Here is a 15,016-nt window from a genome sequence, read left to right as displayed (position 1 = left end):
TAACTATGGGACATCTTACTAGTGAGGCCCACTTTGAGAAGCACTGTTCTACACAACACATGTACAGGAATTACAATTTCTTTATAAATCTCTGTAAATGTCTGTATAGGGAAGGTCAGGGGTCCACAGTAGAGAGAAAAGGGAAGAATTTTAAAGGTAACACAACCATTCTCAAGGTAGGTGTTGTTTATATGTTAGGTGATAGGGTAGAAGACATGTTATGACAAAGGCTGAAGCTACGGGCACTTTTACATGGCACAACAAGCGAAGGCTTAGGCCCTCAACAACCGTCCCAACAATTATTGCTCCTGAGGCTTCACAGAGGAAGGATGATCACTCACTGAATAGAGGTGGAACAAACCAGAGATGTCCTCCGGTTGCCTGCTTCCAATCAGAGTAAACCGGCAGTTGTTCATACTGATGGGTTACTCTTTAGGGTGCTTTTACACGGGGTGACCTGTTGGGCACAGATGCCAGACAGGTCATCCCAGCGATAATCATTCTTGTGCTTTTACACAGGAATTAGCATGCTGCGTGAATGGAGGCAGAGCGAGTCGGGGTTGTTCCAGCCCGCCCGTCTCCATTCATAGTTTACACGGGCCAATCCGTCATTTAGTTTTATGCATGCATAAACTGAATGATGAATGAGAAGAGAATGAATCCTCATTCGTTGTTCAGTCGGTGCATACATTTAGACTGAATGACAAATGCTCAGATTCACGCTGGATACGGGAATCTGCACAATTTATTGGTCCATGTGACGTGACTTGGGCGGTGCTATCAGGGCGCTATACTTACACTTTGAGTTGCTTTACAATAGGGTCTTGTTGTGTTAAGAGAACAATAGCTTTTAAATAGATTAAAATCGCTTTCTGCACCATGCTATCACAATCAAGCTACACTTTGTTTTATCTGTAGATGAACGAGTATCTGTTTAAGCAGGCCAACAGTCACTTAGTTTTTAGGTGAGCTAAAAACCGAGTGACTCCGACAAGTGAGCCATTCTCACTCACTTGCCCTGTCGGGTCCTGTGTTCACAAGGAATGACAGCCACCTATGATTGCTCCTTTGAGTGATTACTCTGGAGTCTATCGGCCCATGTATAAGTACCCTAACATTTTTATCTGCTGTGTACTACCCTAAGCATAATTTACATTAGCAGCAGAATGTGGTATACAACATATCAAAGGACAGAACAGATGGCTGTTCCTAGGGTGGTAAACTGGGTATGCAAAAAAAAAAGTTTTTTCTACTTTTGCGGAATTGTTATGTAATATTGCTTTGAAATAAAACAATGTAGCATACCTGATTCATTTTGGAGTCTTCCAGAAGATTCGTTATCATCAGTTGGGCCTGGTTGGCAGGGATGTGGCACAGAAGAGGAAGGTTCCTCACTTGGATTCTTCACTTCATCAACTGGACATGGTTGATGGGGATTTCGGGAAGAGGAAAGTGGTTTTGTCTGTCTTTCAGTATCATTGCCTTCAGATACATTGTTGCATTTTGTAGGCAGTTCTTCTCTAAGGCCTTCCATTCTAACCTGGTGTTGATCGCTCTTTATTTTGTCTTTGGCATCATCTTTGTTATCCTCCCTGAAATTATCATTTTCCTTCCCATTTTCTGATGCTCCCGAGTCCCTCTTGGGACCCTCACTAAAACACTCTTGTACACTGTCTATCCCTTTCTTACTAACTCCATCTTTTATGCCCTCATTGCCTATTTGCTTGGATTCATAGGAGCCTGCATTGGCTTCTTCTTTGCTAACTATTTCACTGGACTGGCTTGGAGTATCAGTGTTTGTCTTGTCTTCAGTCCCACTGTGTGTAATGATGTCCGCATTTTCTTGTATTACATTTTCAGGCACCTTTTCATCTGTTGCAACTTGCCGTTCTTGAGACAGTTGCTTTGGGTCACAAATTGAGTCACTTTCTAATTTGCCCTCCAAGTCTGCAGTTTCTTTAGGTGTGGATGTATCATTCTGTACAAATTCCTTTGTGTTCTGACTTACAGATTCTTCCAGTTGTTCCGCATCTGGAATATTATGAGATTCTTTATGAGTCACTTCCTCAGTTGAAGTAGAATTTTTTTCATCTGTGCTGGAGTCTTGGGTTTCATTTGAAGTCGAAGATATAGAATTGGCATCAGACGTCTCATCTAAGGAACCCTTTTCACTAACTGGAACGCCTGTTCCTGGATCTATCGAAGCCATGAAAAAGGAACTGGAAGAACTTATGGGTGATGAGATCACCAGTGAATTTCTTTTACTGAAAATTAGAATTGTGTACATTAAGATGGTAATATTGGATAGAAGTAAAGCAAAAACTAGTATTTCAAATGCTTAAAGCGTACCGATTATTTTGTAAAATTGTAAAAAGCTATACTGTTTGTACATAGGTAATAACAGTATCACAATGTTACCTGTTTGATGTATTTTTCCTCAAATTTGTTCCTGCTAGCTGCTATAATGTTCTTAAACAGTCAGAAGCACTGCACTATGTCCCACAGCTCATAGTTGTGTGCCAGCTTCTAAAGCCCATGGCACATTAGCATGTGTGATGCCATGTGCGGTCCATGTTAATTCACGGATAGCACTACCCCATTATAGGGCTATGTGGATAAGCACACAAACTATCGCATGTCGTATTCTTGTCCATATTGCGGGCAAGAATTAGTGTGTTGCCTGTCCACAAATCCGACAACACACGGACAAATATCTGTGCACTGACTGATGGGAGTTGCACCCGAGCTTCTCGGGTGCAATTCATACACAGGAAATGTGCCAGAGGGCCTGATATGTTATCCCAGTATTCAGGGGCGTAGCTAAAGGCTCACGGGCCCGGGTGCAAGTGTTTATCTTGGGGTCCCCCAACTTCACTTAACCCCTTAACGCAGAGGCATAACTTGAAGCTCCTGGGCCCCAATGCATAACCTGTAACAGGACCCCAACTATAATGCTTTAGTCATAGTAATAGGCTCTCTACATGGAGAAGAGAGGCCTTATGGGCCCCCTAAGGCTCCTGGGCCCCGGGTGCAACCGCATCCCCTATAGTTACGCCAGTGCCAGTATTGTTACTGTGCTTTTACATAGCAATGATCATCACTCAGTGAATGGCAAAACAGGACAGAGATCATTACAGTCCGCCTCCATTCACAGTAAACAAAGTAGTAAACAGGTAGTTCATAAATGAGGGACTGCCTGTTTACACAGGCCAATTGTTTGGTTTTGATGAACTGAACGATGTCTGATGCAGCACGGCTGTCACATGGGGGCGCTTCTGTGTTATTAGATCCCTCAGAACTCACAATTTGACAGTGACTTGTAAAAAGAACCCTTCTAGTTTTTCAGTGAGTGCAGAATTTCTGAGTAGTTGTAGACAGTAATAGGTATGGGTGGAAGCAGGTGTCTGCTTAGTGTAGAAAGGGGTATTTAGGTTTAAAAAGATACATTGTAAATAAAAAAGTTTATATGATAGGTACACTTAAAAGTAATAGAAAGTGATATTAATGGAATGTGATATGCAGGGGCGGAACTATAGGGGATGCAGCTGCTCCTGGGCCCACGAGCCTTAGGGGCCCATAAAGCCTCTCTTCTCCATATAGGGAGCCGAGTACTGTAAATAAAGCATGATAGTTGGGGGCCACATTACAGATTTTGCATTGGGGCCCAGGAGCTTCAAGTTACGCCTCTGGTGATACGCACAAATCTTGCACAAACATGGAACCCATTGCACTGCAAGGTTTCCCTATTGAAAACAATGGGAGAAAATCTGCGATCCTTCGCTGTCAGCCGCGTCGGAGGATTGCTACTTCCCCAAAGTGATGCGAGGCGGTTTTGAATTAAAAATGCCTCTTATCCGCAGGGAAATCGCATGTTGGCGAGCGCGATATCAGGCTGTCATTCATGGCCAGATATCACACTCGCCCGTGTGCAATTAGTTTAAGAAGCCCTCTTTTCAAAAAGAGGTTCTATAGCAGCAGAGGTGTGTATTTTATCATTTTATTTTTCTGCTGACATAGCTACGTTAGGGCTTATTTTTTGTGAGATGACTAATTGTTTGCAATGGTACTATTCGGGGGTATATATGACTTTTCAATCACTTTTTTTCTGTTTTCTTTGAAGTGGATGAACAAACAGCAATTCTAGCATTGTTTTTAGAGTTTTGCTTTCTTCAGCATTTACAGTGTTTAACATGATAACTTTATTCTAAAGATTCATTTAGATGGGACGAATGACGGGCAAACGATGCCCGACACTGGTCCTCGCTCCCGTGCTGTCACACGGGAGCTAGTACTGCTGGCTCGCTCATAGAGCGGCTGGCAGAGGGGTGGGGAGACTGCAGGAGATTTCACTCTTTGCTCTCCCCCCGCCCCTCTCCATTGACTTAGCATAGCTATTTACACTGAACGATGAGAGACGAGCTCATCGTCCATCATTTATGCTGCATAAACGATGGATGATAAGCTGATCACTCAGTGTAAATAGCGGCCTTTCAGTACTGAACGGCTGCTATGTTAAGTCAATGGAGAGGGGCGGGGAGAGCAAAGAAAGAACTCTCCTCCTGCCGCCCCGCTGTGAGCCATCAATACTAGCTCCTGTTCAGGTGCACGGGAGCGAGTGTTTGCGAGGACGAGCGTTGGGCATCGTTTGCCCTACATTCGCCGCGTCTAAATGGGGCTTAAGGGTCAATACAATTACACTGATAGCAAGTTTATAACGTTTTTTTTTTATTTTACACAATATAAACCATTTTTATAAATAACTTGTTTACTTTTTACATTGCCTGATTCAAAGACTCATAACGTTTTCTCTTTACTTTTCTGTTGAGGAAGCTGTATTGGGATTTGTTTTTTTTGTGCAGTGACTATTCGTTTTTATTGGTACCATGTAATATTTTTGGGGTATGATTTATGATTTTTTGTTCACGGTTGAATGTTTCTTAGGAGAAGGATTAACAAAAAAAAAGCTATCTTAGTATTGTTTCTCTCATTTCCGTCTTAATGTGTTCACCGTGAAGGATCGATAATTTTTGGGATAATTTTAGAGATCAGGTTGTTATGAATGCAGCGATACCAATTATGTCCAGGTTTTTTCACTATTTTTTTTTTCAGAATAAAAGTGTTTATTCTGGAAAAAATCTTAGTTTTTTTTACTTGGAATTTTTATAATAATACGTTATTATTAACATTTATTAGTCCGGCAAGGGTTTTAAAGACACAATCATTCATAATGCATTGCAATACTTATGTGATGCAGTGTACTATGCCTGTCCGCACATGCTATTCGTGAACATATAACCATTAGGGCCTGTGAATGGTTGTAGCAGTCATGTGAACAATGAGTGTCACATGACTGCTACAGGAGCCTATGAGGTTAAAATAGTAGGGAATGCATCTATGCTGCACTGACGGGGCTATTTAATGGGTGAGTGACGCTCAGTTTTTTTTTATTTTAGCCCATTCTCTGCCCTCAAGGCCGGTTTCACATGGATGGCAAAATCGTGTGATTTTTCTCGCCATGCGACAGTGCTACAAATTGCATGTATGTGAAGCCCATGCTTTCTGATGGGTTCCTTCCCGTTAGCAATGTTTTGTAGCCTGCAACATTTCGAGAAAAAATAAATAAAAAAATCGCCGGTTGCTAAATGTTACCATGATTTCTGATGTTTTGTAGCCCACGTTTCCCTATGAAGCCTTTCTTTCTGTTGCATCACCACGCACGAAAACACGTTTTTTGTGCGGTATGATTAAACTTTTAAAGTAGGATATCCTACTGTAAAAGCCCTAAAATAAGCCCTAGTTGCATAGAACCCCCCCCCCCCCCCCCCCAAAAAACACATACATCAACTAACAGCCCCTGTTCACTCTGTTGCATTTTCTCTACAGCTCCCCGGCACTTGCTTGTAGATTTCTCTGAGCGCTTCCTGGTCAGGGGCTCCAATTGCCCGGCTGTGATTGGTTCTTCATACATTGAATGGCTGTGATTGGTGCATTGAGTGCTGGCTCTGTTTGGTTCATCACCGCCATTCAATTTATGGTTGTGAAAGGTTCATTAAGCGTGGGCTCTGATTGGCTGAGCCGCGGCTGCAGTGCACATATATTTGGCTATTTGTAACCCTCTATCTTGTATTCAAAGAGCCAGAAATGTTCAATGTGTAAATTATAAAGAGTATATAACTGAATTTTATAGACTTGCTGGAACTAGTTAATATCTGGACATAGAGTCACCATTGTCTCGTAATTCTACCACCATTGTCTAGAGTCTTGTGATTCTATTGTCTAATTAGTCGTGCAAATCTATCATCATTGTTTTAAGACTGAACTGGGGCCTTATGTATATTTGGAGCTTAGTGTTGTCATTGTTTTAAGAATCAGTTTTGTTTGTCTGATCTGATCCCATTTGAGGAATGGCCACTTCGGATTGTGACCTTTTTAAGGCAAACAGCTCTATGCACTGATATTTGTAATGCAAATATCCAAGCAATAGATCATAGGAAGTATAAAAGACAGGAGAAGGTTTTGGGGAGTTAGATGCATTTTGGACCTGTGATGGGGAACGCCCTCTCAGTGTGGTTCCCAAGAGACCCCCTGTTCTCTGACTTTTCACCGCTGCTACTACGGTTGATGCACAAAGCAGATGAAGTATACCCACGGCTCTGGGTGATGTGAGGATTGATGTAACCACTTCTAAAGAACTGTTTACGAAACATATGTGCAATATCATCTATTTTATGTAACTGTTTTATTTTTATCATTTATTGATTTGCATTAATAAATTCTATTGTATCAACCCGCTTGTCCTTCTTTAAAGCCGTATCCGAACTTGTTGTTGGTAAAACACGCGGCGCTCAAACCAATCACAACCAGCGCTTCCTGGAGGCGGGGAATTTGAACCCCTGACCAGGAACTGCTGAGAGAAAACTACAAGCAAGTGCAGGGGAGCTACAGAGAAGACACGTCGGAGTGAACAGAGCGCTACAAAGTAGTGCGACTTTGTAGCGACAAGAAAACGCAGCGATGTCGCACAGACCACCCATGCAAAATTGCAGTGATTTATTTAATGGCGGCAATATCACGTCACCCATGTGAAAGAGGCCTAAAGAGACTGTTACCATCTTTTTGTACCCATTTCTGAGGTCAGCACAAGGTAGTGCCTATCACACTGATTACAGTGATATGTCTGCTGCGTGGATCTGTGCAGTAGTTTTGGTGAAACTTGCACATTATCAGTAGCAGCTCATGCATAGAGGACTACTTTAAGTAGTCCTGGATATTTATGAGCTGCATGCCAGCTACACCCACCAGCCCTGCAGTCACTAATTGACTGCTGTCTGCCTATTACTGTGCATAGACAGAGGGCTGGCTGTGGGTAGCCTGCAGCTCATGAATATGCAAGACTAGTTCTGAGTCAATTGTGCAGCAAGCAGGAAGTGCGCAATGACATAGTATACTAGCTGCAGGCCGCCGATCACCATGCACTGTCTTGGCATGCATGCGTCTGCAATACTTACAAAGATAGAACATGCTGCACTCTTTATTGCACGTGTATCTCATGTAATATGTGTGATCGGCAACATGGGAGCCTATGGCAGATTGGTACAGAATATTTTGCGCACAAGACCCACGCGTGAAATATGCTGTGCAATACGTTCGTGCGAAGGAGCCCTAAAATGCAAGTTTCTCCAAAACTACTGCAGAGATCTACACAGCAGGCAATCGGTGTGACCGCCACTACCTGATGGGGATTTCAGTGAGGACTGCAAAAAGATGGGAATATTCCTGTTAAGGGTTTTTTGAAAACTCCCAGAAAATCCCTTTAAGTAATCAAAACATACCTTTTAACGCCTTTCACAACGAAAACTTTGTTGGAATGTTGTTTCTCTAGCTGGCTCATAACTTCATATAAGTCATGGTTCAGCTGCAGGGAGAATGAGATGGATTTAGTCATTTATTCTTATGGCATGATTGTTATAGGCAGACAAAAGGCCTCATGTATAACATTCAGTAAACACAAAGTGGGCATTGTGGATTGTTTGCTATGGACAATGTTCTACTTCTCCTCAGCTACAGATTTACTACATCAGTCCTATAGGGTACAGTTTAGGAAAAGTTGTGTGAAATCCGCTGTGAAAATCGACAACTGATATTGGAGAACAGAACTGTATATCACATATTGTGAAGTGAACCCTGCTCTTGAAGTCTATGCTGAGATTTATCCCACAGCATGTGGATGAGATTTCTTGTAATCTTATCCACTTGGCTTGCACTGTAATATACTGCGATGACACCACATATGAACTTATCCTATCAAAGAGAAAACGGGGAGCCCGCTGCGGAATCCATCTCTGACCGCGGCCGGCGACCCCCGCATACCTGTCCTCTTTCTTCATTATTATTTTTTCTAAATTTTTTTTACCCGTGCTGTCGCCTTGTGACAAAGCATAATCCGCAACCTGTCCACAATGTTCATTGCGGACAGGCTGTGGGTCAGATGGTTTCCATTTACTTCTATAAAAGCTGTCCGCGCGGAGCCTGCATGAAAATAATGCATGCTGCAATTCTTCCTCCCTGAGCAGAATTCGCAATTGATTTCCGCTTGCTGACCGCAGATTCCGCAGCAAATATTCGCCCATCTGCAAAAGGCCTTAGACTGCCTGTACACAAACGGATTTGCATTGCAGATTCCGCATCACGGATCTGCAACAAATACCATTCATAACATGCTATAGAAAAGTGCTTCTTGCACATGAGTTAAAATCAACTGTGGAGGAAAAATCCATTTTAGTGCGGATTCCACATGGACGGCTTCCATTTAACCCAATGGAAGCCGTTCGACCCACGGACCTTCTGCAATTGAAATTGTGGATAGGTCGTGGGTACCTGTGTCATCGCTTAGTGAGGGCGCTGGAAAAATAAGGAGAGCAAAACAAGCTATGAGGACCTATAACCTTTTCTCTTTGATAGGATATGTTCATATGTGGACACTGTCTTATATTAATTTTTGCCCCAAAAAGGGCACAGTGTCTTATTTTCGGGGGTCCGCGGCGTCCCGATGGCCTATTAGCCTCTTACTCATCAGCTCAGTACTTTGGAGCAATTCCAGCAATCTGATTGGTTGTTTGGGTTGTCTGATTCAACCTCATTGGTTGTTAGGGCCGAAGTATGGAGTAAAAGGCTAATATGCGTCCCAATGCCTCCCGATGGTCTTTGGTGGCGGTGCTGCGGTAACCTGCGTCCTCCTCGTCTCACAGCTGAGCTTCTGCTGGTGACGGGGCTTTGAATACTCCGCCTCCAGCAAAGTGAACGCTGTGATTGGCTTATCGAGCGCCAGCAGCCAATCACAGCCGGCGCTCGATGAGCCAATCACAGCCATTCAGCCAATCACAGTGGGATGCCACGGACCAGGTGAGTATTGATTTGGGGGAGGGGGGGCATTGGCTAGGTCCTATTTTCGGCTTATATTTCAAGCCTCCCCGAAAACCCGATAGGTCTTCTTATTGGGGTAGGATCTATTTTCGGGTAAACGTGGTAGTTGGTTCAATTGTAATCAAGACTATTTTAAAAGTTGCTTCATTATCTATTCTAAATACATTGAGTCAATAAAAAACTGGTTGCAGATGTCTATATCACCTTTAATCAGAGGCAACAGCTCTATGTAAGGCCAGTTTCACATCTGCGTCACAGATCCTGCTGAGTATACCGCTGAATGACGAGTTTTCTTCTGTCCAAAAGCGGGCAGAGATGGAGCCATTCAGCCGCGGGGATACCCCTACCTGCTTCCCGAACGGAGCAGGAAAGCGGAATCCCCAGCGAGCGTAGATATGAAACCGCCCTAAAGTTGCATCTATAAGAATGGAGCTACATGTGGTGCACATAATCCAGAGTTGAAGACCTCTGTGAAATGATTGACTGTATATTTTATTTTCTAATTTGTTTTTAATCGAATTTTCAAGGAGGAATCTAGGGGAGAGTTCACACGGGTCAGAAATGCTGTAGCATTAATGCCAATGTATGTTGCCGATTTTCACCACGGATTACATGGGAGGGTGAAATCAACGGCGAATCTGCACCATTTAGTTTGCATTTGTTGCTGCGGAAAATTGGCAGGGTATCTGCAATGTCTAAACACAGTCTAATACGTTAGTAAACACATCTTTAACAAATCTGCAATATAGCGGTATGTTTCCCCTGTATTTCCAGGTTTGCAATGCAGCATACTATATTTTTCAACTGTTATCCAAGTATTTTCTGTAGAAACCATTCGCCTACCTTACTCATCTCCTTGTAGAAAACATCTCGAAGATTGGAAATATTCTGGAAAATGGTTACATAACATCCAATGCGACTGCGGTGCACAAGAAAACAGGAGGGATTTAGAAACATGGAGACCTTTTACATCGTAAAAGCAGAGATGTAACAAGTCAAATAACGCAAGTGAATGACCTTGTGGTATAATACTATTAGAAAATGAGACGTCACACTTTGAGAACTATCCAGTACCGGATTATAGAACAAATATATAAAAAACAAGTTTTATATATATAATACAATAATAAATAAAGTGTGTATTTAGGCGCTTTTTCACACATCAGTATTTTTCATCAGTATTTTGTAAGCCAAAACCAAGATTGGAGCCTACAGAGTGAAAATATAATGGAACGATTTACTTTTCTTAAGTATTTTGGACACTCTCCTGGTTTGAGTTCACAAAATAATGACATGTGAATAAACCCTAAGGTGAGCTTCACACGGGCGAGGGCAATATTGTACTTTCCACCATGTTAAAAGAGCCAACAGTCATTAAAGTGGGGAATCCCTTCATCACATGGCTGTCAGTGAAGCGGCAGCAGCGCTGGCCCCATTGAAAGCAATGGGAAAATTCCGCGATCCTCTGTGACAGCAGCGGCAGGGGATTCCTTCATCCCCGCAGGGAATCCCTTCAGATGCGGCTGGGAAATCCGCAATGTGGGTAAAGGGATTCCCCGCAGGGATGAAGGAATCCCCTGCAGCTGCTGTCACAGAGGATCATGGAGTTCTCCCATTGCTTTCAATCTGGCCGACGCTGCTGCTGCTGGCCCCGTTGAAAATAATGGGCGCTATTGCAGGAAGATAGAACATGCTGCAATGTGTTTCTCATATAGTATTGTGGTGCAATGTGGGAAAGCATCGCTCATGTGTATGAACCCATTCAAATGAATGGGGTTCATATTTGTGCGTCTTGCAACACACAAATCTCATGTGATTTTATCGCCCGCGTGAAACCGGCCTTAGTTCGAGAAGGATCACCTTGTACATATACTGGATAGCCAGTTTGAGACACCTGCCCTTTCATGACTGGAGCTTCCATGTATGGAGGCTGGATATATAACCCCAGAATGCAGCATAAAATGAAGTGAGTGAGTTTTCCGTGGATCAGTTTCAGTGTGAATCCGCATTTATGTCCTTTTACACGGAATGATTATCATTCAAAAAATCATTAAAACAAGCGAAAATGAACGATAATTGTTCAGTGTAAAAACAAATAAATCATTCGCTTTTCATTCATTTCATGGCAGCATAAAAATCATCGTTGGCTCATTCACTAATCGTTCAGTTTAAATACCGATCGTTCAGTTGTTCCGATTCACTTATACAGCGAATGTGAACGACTGAACAATTTCTCGATGTATCTGCCCGTATAAACAGGCTGCCGGACCGAACGATGTCAGAGTTCACTCCGCCAATCTGTTCATAAAGGCAGATACGTTGTTGGCTCATTCAAACAAGAAATCATTTGGGAAAATCCAACAAGGCATGGCCATCAGTGCTAGACTAGCTGGGGCCAATATTCAGAACCCGCCAAGCTTGTGGGGTTTTCTTGTGGAAATGTATAGAGATTATACCGAAAATGGTGTGAGTTAGGAAAAACATGCAATGGATGATGTAGACACAATTTGTTGATGAAAGGGGTCAGAAAAAGATGTCAAGAATTGATCTGACAACAGGCGATGTATAGTCACGTAAATTGTAGCCAGATACAATGCTGGTGCTGTAACGTGTCTGAATGCACAACTCATTATTCCTTAGTATGGAAGGGCTATAACTACAGACAACTAGTTGGAACGCCATTGCTGTCTAAGGGTGGACACCCACTGGCGATATTTTCTTTCTTGCGCTGCGAGAGCACGTGAAAACTCTCGCCTCGCAGCGCAAGAAAGACGCCGAAATACAACCGGCATATCGCCAGTGTTTTCAATGGGGCCAGCGGCAGTTTCCTTCATCCCCGCGGGGACGAAAGAATCCTCTGCCACAGCTGTGACAGCTGTGGCAGAAGTGCAGAATGATATCCCATTGCTTTCAATGGGATCGGCACTGCTGCCAATCCCATTGAAAGCAGTGGTTTCTGGCAAGCCCCGCAGTATGATTATCGGGGAAGGGCTTAAAATATAAGCCCTTACCTGAAAATCATCAATAAGTGGTAAAGAAATTTAAAAAAAATTTCTCACCTCTTCGCTGCGTCCTCCGGCTGGCTCCACGGCACTGCTGTCCAGCACTTTCAGCAGGCAGGGATTTAAAAATCCCTGCCTCCTGAAAAGGCTCTGCTAATTGGCTGAGGGCTCAGCCAATAGCAGCAAGTGCTTAGCTATTGGCTGAGCGCTCAGCCAATTACTAATGGTCCTTAGCTATTCATTCATGAATAGCACTATCTTAGCTATTCATAAATGAATAGCTAAGGACTATCTGTAATTGGCTGAGCGCTCAGCCAATAGCTAAGCACTAGCTGCTATTGGCTAAGCCCTCAGCCAATCAGCACAGCCCTTTCAGGAGGCAGGGATTTTTAAATCCCCGCCTGCTGAAATAGCTGGACAGCAGTGCCGTGGAGCCAGCCGGAGGACACGTCTGAGCGGCGGAGAGGTGAGTAATTTAAAAAAAAATTGTTTTAGCACTTATTGATGATTTTCAGGGAAGGGCTTATATTTCAAGCCCTTCCATGAAAATCATACTGCAGGGTTTGCTACAAACCACTGCTTTCAATGGGACCGGCAGCAGCGCTGATCCCATTGAAAGAAATGAGATAGCATGCCGCGGACTTCTGCCACAGCTGTGACAGCTGTGGCAGAAGTCCGCGGCATTCTCTATTTCTTTTCAATGGGGCTAGAGCTGCTGCCGCTGGCCCCATTGAGGAGACTGGCGATATCCCGGTGTGATGCCGTTTTTTTTTCTCGCACTGCGCTGCGAGACCTTTCCTTTACTCTCGCAGCGCAGTGGAGAAAAAAACGCCAGTGGGTGTCCGCCTTAAGGGTGGTTTCACACGTGCGAGAAAATCATGCGATTTTCGCGTGATGCGAGAGTCAGTAAAAAAAAAGCAGATAAAACCAATGATTTTCAATTATTTCCTTTCCATTTGCAATGTTTTCACTGATGCAATGTTGTGAGAACAAAAAATCACGGCAGGCTCAATCTTCCATGTTTCCCTATGGAGCCTCCTTTTTCTCGCATCAAAAGGCAACAACCTTGCATTGCAATGCGACTTTAACATTAGAAAGTCACAAAAAAATCACAGCATAATCAAATGATTAAAACATAGGAGAAAATCACGAGCGGCAGCAATGATTTTGCAAGAAAAAGCAGCGCTGACACTCAAAAATCACGGCAAAATGGCGATCGCTCATGTGAAACTAGCCAGACAGATTTCGGTTGTACCGTGCTGATGGGAGGGTTAGTATTCTTTACCAGCAGCATGAATCGATGAACCCTTCCTGTTAGCTGTTCAAAGCATAGTAGTACCACCATATAAATTGTGGCAACTGCACCAATATTCCTGTAGATACATTGTCTGATCAGATGATTCCAGGTTTCTGTTGCAGCATGCTGCTGGGAAGGTCAGAATTTGGCGCAAGTAGCATGAGTTACCCTTCCTATCAAATGACAATAGTTCAGGCTTGGAGGAGTAATGGGGTGGGGAGTCCTCTGATACCTGTTACCTGCAACCAACCTAAATAGTTGTCTCTAATAAAGTGACCATTCAGCTGTAATGGTGCAATCGCATTTTGTATGAAAGCTTTCAATAAATTAGTCAATAGGAAGCATGATTTGCACTGGCTTTATTCTCTCAATGAAGATGGGAAATATATTGCGCACGTGGCCTTCAGCACATCTTGACAATCGCTCTTTTCATTAAAGGCATTTGAGAGAGCAGCCGTGGAGACTTTGATGTCTCCATGCTGCCTATTTTCCATTAACAGATATGCGTTAGCTATTGCAGATTACCAGGGGATTAATAAAAAAAGTAAAGATTGTTCAACTGACCACTAGATGGCAGCAGAGATATTCTCAACAGCATACTAATATAACTTCAAGTGTCAACAATGATAACATACATGTGACATTCAGTATTTACAGTTTTATTCACCTTTTAGACATTTTACATTTCAAGATAGCACAAAGTAGATTTCGTAGGGCCCAAGAGATGACTTTAGTCTATACCTACTCTTTCTTAACCCCTTCAGTACCAGAGGTCAATACTTTTATTTATTTTTTTTTGGCCATGCCTTCCAAGAGCCATAACTTTCTTTATTTTACAATTGACATAGCCGTATGACGACCTGTTTTTTTTCGGGACAAGTTGTATTTTTTAATGGTACCATTTAAGATACCATAAAATGTACAGAAAAACTTTAAATTTGGAGAAATGAAAAAAATGTGACTGCGGCATTTATGGGGGTCTACTCTTTACAGCGTTCAGAGTACAGTAAAAATGACATAGGGACTTTGTTCTATGGGTGAGTACGATTATGGTGGTACCAAATTTATATAGTTTTTTTTATGTTTTTCTACTTCTAAAAAGTAAATAAACTATATTAAACAAAAATTGCTCTTCGTTGCCATATTCTGAGGCATGTAACTTTTTTTATTCTTTCATTTTTTTGTGGGTGAGCTGTAGTTTTTATTAGTACCATTTTTGGAAAGATGTTTTTTTGATCAGTTTTTTTATTCAAATATTTTGGGAGCCGGGATACTAAAAATGCAATTCTGGCAT

General features: G+C 42.6%; 1 protein-coding gene across 1 annotated transcript in view; it reads right to left on the bottom strand.

Moving 5' to 3' along the window:
• The window catches only part of BIN2 (bridging integrator 2), a 56,091-nt gene that overhangs the window by 6,655 nt on the left and 34,420 nt on the right, over positions 1–15,016 (bottom strand). Inside the window, exons 8-10 of the mRNA XM_066584367.1 lie at positions 10,267–10,342; positions 7,833–7,915; positions 1,306–2,264 (exon numbers count right to left, since the gene is read on the bottom strand). Coding sequence (XP_066440464.1) covers positions 1,306–2,264; positions 7,833–7,915; positions 10,267–10,342 — 1,118 coding nt within the window. The remainder of the gene's footprint in view (positions 1–1,305; positions 2,265–7,832; positions 7,916–10,266; positions 10,343–15,016) is intronic.

Source organism: Eleutherodactylus coqui, chromosome 1 (assembly GCF_035609145.1).
Source record: "Eleutherodactylus coqui strain aEleCoq1 chromosome 1, aEleCoq1.hap1, whole genome shotgun sequence".
In the NCBI taxonomy this organism is placed as follows: Eukaryota; Metazoa; Chordata; class Amphibia; order Anura; family Eleutherodactylidae; genus Eleutherodactylus; species Eleutherodactylus coqui.
The sequence above is the reverse complement of the archived record's forward strand: the minus strand, read 5'-3'. Positions and strand labels throughout refer to the sequence as shown.